Genomic DNA, 4,748 nt, shown 5'->3' on the forward strand with positions numbered 1-4,748 from the left:
CGACTTTATTGTATGAGAAGCACAGAGAGAGAGAGCGAAATTTGTTGCCTTTATGCTTTTCAACATTCTTCTTTTGGATCAGTTTGATTGAAATGTGAGTTTTATTTCATGCTATTGATTTTACACGCGCTCTCGTTCTCTTTCTCTGCAGCTTTAATTAAAGCTTCGCACGATGCATAAATTCGTTTAAATTTTTCACAATATGCATTTCATATTTTTTACAGGCAGCCATAGTGAAATATTTGCCGCTCATAAAAGGAAAATTGACTGCGAAAATTGTTTTACTACAGTTACTGAGGATGCCTGCTCAGTGCACCACACGAGTGTTGTTTGCCTGTTTGCTTTTGGGATACCTTTTTTTCTTTATTTTTTTTTTGGTTTTCTCTTTTTTATTTACATTTTTTGCATGTGCACTTTTACGTTTTTCTGCGTTAAGTTGCATGCATCAGCGCGTTATTAAATTCCGCAATGTGCCAAGCCGCAAACAAAAAGCATACGAAACACTGCAGATAACTCACATCTCGTCAACGCACGCATTCTCACCTACTCCCCCCCTTGCCCCACACACAATCCACAAATCCCTGTATGCCTTGGCGCTCCTTTTTTTGTGCAACGTACAGGAAGCATCTCATTTAACCACAAGCCACTCTCATAGCACATAAAGCAAGAAGCAGAAGGTATTCCATCTCTAAAATTTGGTACATTCTGCGCTGCTGGGATGTTCGTTTAATGTTTTATTAAAACTTGTATTGTGATTCTTCAAAGATCATAACAATATGAAAAATCTGAAATCTTTAATGAAGATAAAAAATTGCAATACATTGTTAAACTTTTCGAAAAGTAAACTGCTGGTAAAGAAAAACAATTGATATGAATTCTCGAATTAAGGTTTAATTTAATTTTTTAAACGATGATGCCCTGTGATAGATCAGAATTTTTTAACATGAGATTTGCGTTTTTTTAGGAGCCAATTACCGTAAAAAAAACTTTGCACCTTAGAGCTAAGCAACTGGTCTAAATAATTTAATGAAAATTAGCCTTAGTCATTTAAAGTTACAATATTTTTGTTATTATTATTTATTATTTTTTTTAATAATTAATGTATTAAGTTACAATTATTATTGGTTTTGAGTATCTAAACAGGATTACAGGAAAAGAGAAATTAGCTCAAATTACTACTACCATTCAAAACAGTCATATAAATTTATTTATGTATTTAATCTTTTTATATAATTTTGTTTCTATTATGTTTTTATTTTTTTTATATAATTTCTTAATTTAATTTCTGTTTAATGAAACTTAATTGTAACTGTTATTGGCTTAGAGGATCTGCATGCCTGCGAATCGGTTAACATGTATAACAGTTTTAACAGCGAGCGGTTAACAGAATGTTTTCGCTTCTCCTGCTTTAGCAGCACCCAAGCAAGGACAGTTTAGAAGTTTCTAAAGGAAAAGTTTCCTAGTATACGTTTTTTAATAAAGATATTTTAAGCTAACAATGTTGAGAGAATAATTGCGAATGCAATATTTAAAAGTAACTACAGCTAAGGAACCACGGAATGTGGAAACACACATGCCAGTGACAATTCGCAAGCTATTTAAAACTACATAAATATTATATTGAAGATTCAGCAGACACTTCAACAATGGGAGAAAACAACCCACAGTGCTACCAGATAGAGAGAGAGAAAGAGGAGTATAGCCAAAGAGATGCTAAAAGCAGCGCATAAATAACGACAGCGCACACATGAAACGTTAGAAAATATAAAATACACGGGTCACCAGCGACGACGAGAAATAAATTGTATTTAGTTGTGCAATTTATGGTGCTCGGGGAGCCAGTACACTACACTCTTGCACACACACACACACGAACACAGACGCACACACACATGCATAATTCAAGTCAACTTCGATGGCTGCAGTTGCATTTGCAGTGGATGCGGGGCAGAGTTGAAAGCGCGTTGATTTTGTTGTAGGTTTTTTGTCTTTGTTTTATTTTGTTATTTTGCAATTATTTATTGGTCACACTGGGAGCTGCAGCAGCGGGGCCATGGCTAATGCGTAATTCAATAGAGTAAGTAATGTGCATCAATTTTCAGCTCAATAACGCATGGAATACAAATGCGAAACATGTGCAAATAGCATGTGTACACAGACGGAAAGAAAGAGAGAGAGAAGCACATTCGCAGAAATAAATATCTAATAGCAACAAGAGCTTCAGAGACTCTCTATCGCTATCCTTCTCCTTCACTCCAGCATCGACATTGTGTAACGCGCTTGCGTTTCCGGTGCCGTGCGTTACTTTGCCACTTATAAAATTTTGTAATAAGCAAAATGTTATCTAATTATTTCTAATTCTAATTATTTTTAGATTTTCATTATGCTTCAATCTTTGATTCCATTTGTCTCCACTCCACGTTCCCAAGCCCAAGCGAGGCATGAGAGAAATTGCTATTGTTTTTGCTCTCAGAGATCAAATATAGCTAACAAATATTTATTAGACAGGTTCTTACTTGTAATCAATAGAAATTAGCTAAAACATCTAATAAATAAATAAATACATCATTTAAATCGATTTATTAGCATAAGCAAATAGTTGATAGAGTTGGCTTGTGTTTATAAATTGAATAATGTCTTCATTGCTTTGGGCTCTAATTTGCTTCACAAACTGAATAAGATTTTTGACAACCAAATGACTAATTGACTAAAATTAAATGCATTAAATTTGTAGATCGATGACTTAACATTTTAGCATCTACATACCATTTGTATGTACGTTATCAATTTACTTTTTGTTTGCGCATTTCAATGATTACACGTAAATTGATATTCACCTTTCACCTCGCACAGCAAATTTGCAATAAATACAAATTTCATTCTACATACTCACGATATAGCACATGCAATGCAATTCATCATTCACACACACACACAAACACACACACACACACACATGCTGAAAGGTGAATGATAGTGGTCCAGAACGGGTGAGAGCAACGAGAGCGAGAGTGATGAGGCGTCCTCCAAAGCGTTCCCATTAACAGCGTATTCAATGCGCAAAAAGTCTCGGGGCTTGAAGCCAAAAAGCGAATGTCAACACTATCAATCATTGCTTTGACAGTTTGAGTGCTTGTTTTAGTATTTGTGCTTTTGATTATGTGACGCACACACACACACATGCACACTCTTATACACGAGGCGGCACATCAATTGATACACTTACAACAAATTGTTTGTATTCAAACACGTATGGTAGCCAGAGGCGTCGGTGGGTGGGGGTTGCTGTTTGGTTTGATTGATGAAGCCTCGACCTAAGCTGTTTTAAATGAACAAATTGAATTTGTGCACACATGTGTGCTGCTTATTATTGAAATTTAATATAAAAATATATTAGTTTTTATACAAAAGGTGCAGCAGTTGAAAATTATTTCCATTTAGTTTATTTTAAGTGTAACTTTTGTTCAGCAACAAGAATTTTCCTAACTTTACAACGAAAAAGAAAAACACAAACTCAAATTTCAACAAAAATTTGCAGCAAACTAATTAAGCAATCAATAAACGCCATAAAACACATGAGCTGAAGCAACTGCTTGGAATTGATTCTTAAAGGGATTGGGGCGCGCTTTGAAGTTGGACAGCTGGCGTTGCTTTTGGTATTCCTCCTCCTCGGCGCGCTTACGTTGCTGGTCCAGGTCGCATCGACGCTGCTCCAGCAGCTGCTGAGCCTTCACATTGAAGAGTTTTCGCTGCTCAGCACGCAGTTCAGTAGAAAAACGAAAGGGTTTCACCTCCAGGTGCCGCATGGGCGCATTGCTGGGCTGCAATGGTAGCAAAGCAGCAGCCATGCGCGCAGATTTGGGCTGGGGACGCGACTTCTGCTCTGACTGTTGTGCCTGTTGCTGCTGCTCGATCTGCTCGCGACGCTTGCACTGCAGCTGCAAGGATTTCTTTAGGACATTTGGCGTAATGGGGCACGTGAACTGATGTGCCACTTGCTTGGTGAGTAGCTGCTGATGCACTTGTCGAAAATTGGGCATGGGACGACTGTGGAATTCGCGCTGAGCACGCTCTTGCTCGAGACACTTTTGCTGCTGCTGCCGCTTGCGCTGCTCGTAAATGTCCTTGAAGCGATAGGCCTGCGGCGTGGTAGGGCCAGACGGAGCAGGTTGCAAAGCAGCAGGCTTGCTTAACTGCTTGACCCAGCCGGAGCTTACATTGAGCAGCAGATGCTCCAGCTCGGCCACATGCTTTTGGGCGCTGGCAAAGACAATGCTGTGTTGACGCTGCAGCTGGCTCAAGTCTAACACCTTGAGCATGCTTTCGTCCTCAGTTAAACGCTCAATGCCGCTCTCAAAGGACTCGTTGAGGGCTTGCTCAGACATTCTACTCGGCCTGATTATGAATATATTTATTTATTTACTGCTACGTTTTGTACTTAATGCTCAACAAATGCCGACTGACTATAAAGCCTTGTTACTGCTAATTAACAGCCTACTCAGCTTAACTGTGCTGCACTGTATTGTGTGCTCTCGGGCTTACTGAATATTTCATTTGAATTAACAGTCAGTGCCTACATATGCTTGTATAAATAATGTAAAGTGTCCTCATTGACAGCAGCAGCATATGCACAGCAGCCAGCCTCTCGCTCTCCCACATCCACCCGCTCATAAATGCATTTGCCTGACGCTGTCTGTTTCCTGCTTGCTGCTACAACTCTCCATCTCTATCTATGTCGCCGTCTCCGT

At 38.8% G+C, this 4,748-nt stretch overlaps 1 protein-coding gene across 1 annotated transcript; it reads right to left on the minus strand.

Annotated features, from left to right (window-relative positions):
• Positions 1-3,554: 3,554 nt before the first annotated feature.
• LOC108603014 lies at positions 3,555-4,526 on the minus strand. The gene has a single exon (XM_017991414.2). The coding sequence runs from the start codon at positions 4,383-4,385 to the stop codon at positions 3,555-3,557; it is 831 nt and encodes a 276-aa protein (XP_017846903.2). The 5' UTR covers positions 4,386-4,526.
• Positions 4,527-4,748: the final 222 nt, after the last annotated feature.

Source organism: Drosophila busckii, chromosome 2L (genome assembly GCF_011750605.1).
Source record: "Drosophila busckii strain San Diego stock center, stock number 13000-0081.31 chromosome 2L, ASM1175060v1, whole genome shotgun sequence".
NCBI lineage: Eukaryota > Metazoa > Arthropoda > Insecta > Diptera > Drosophilidae > Drosophila > Drosophila busckii.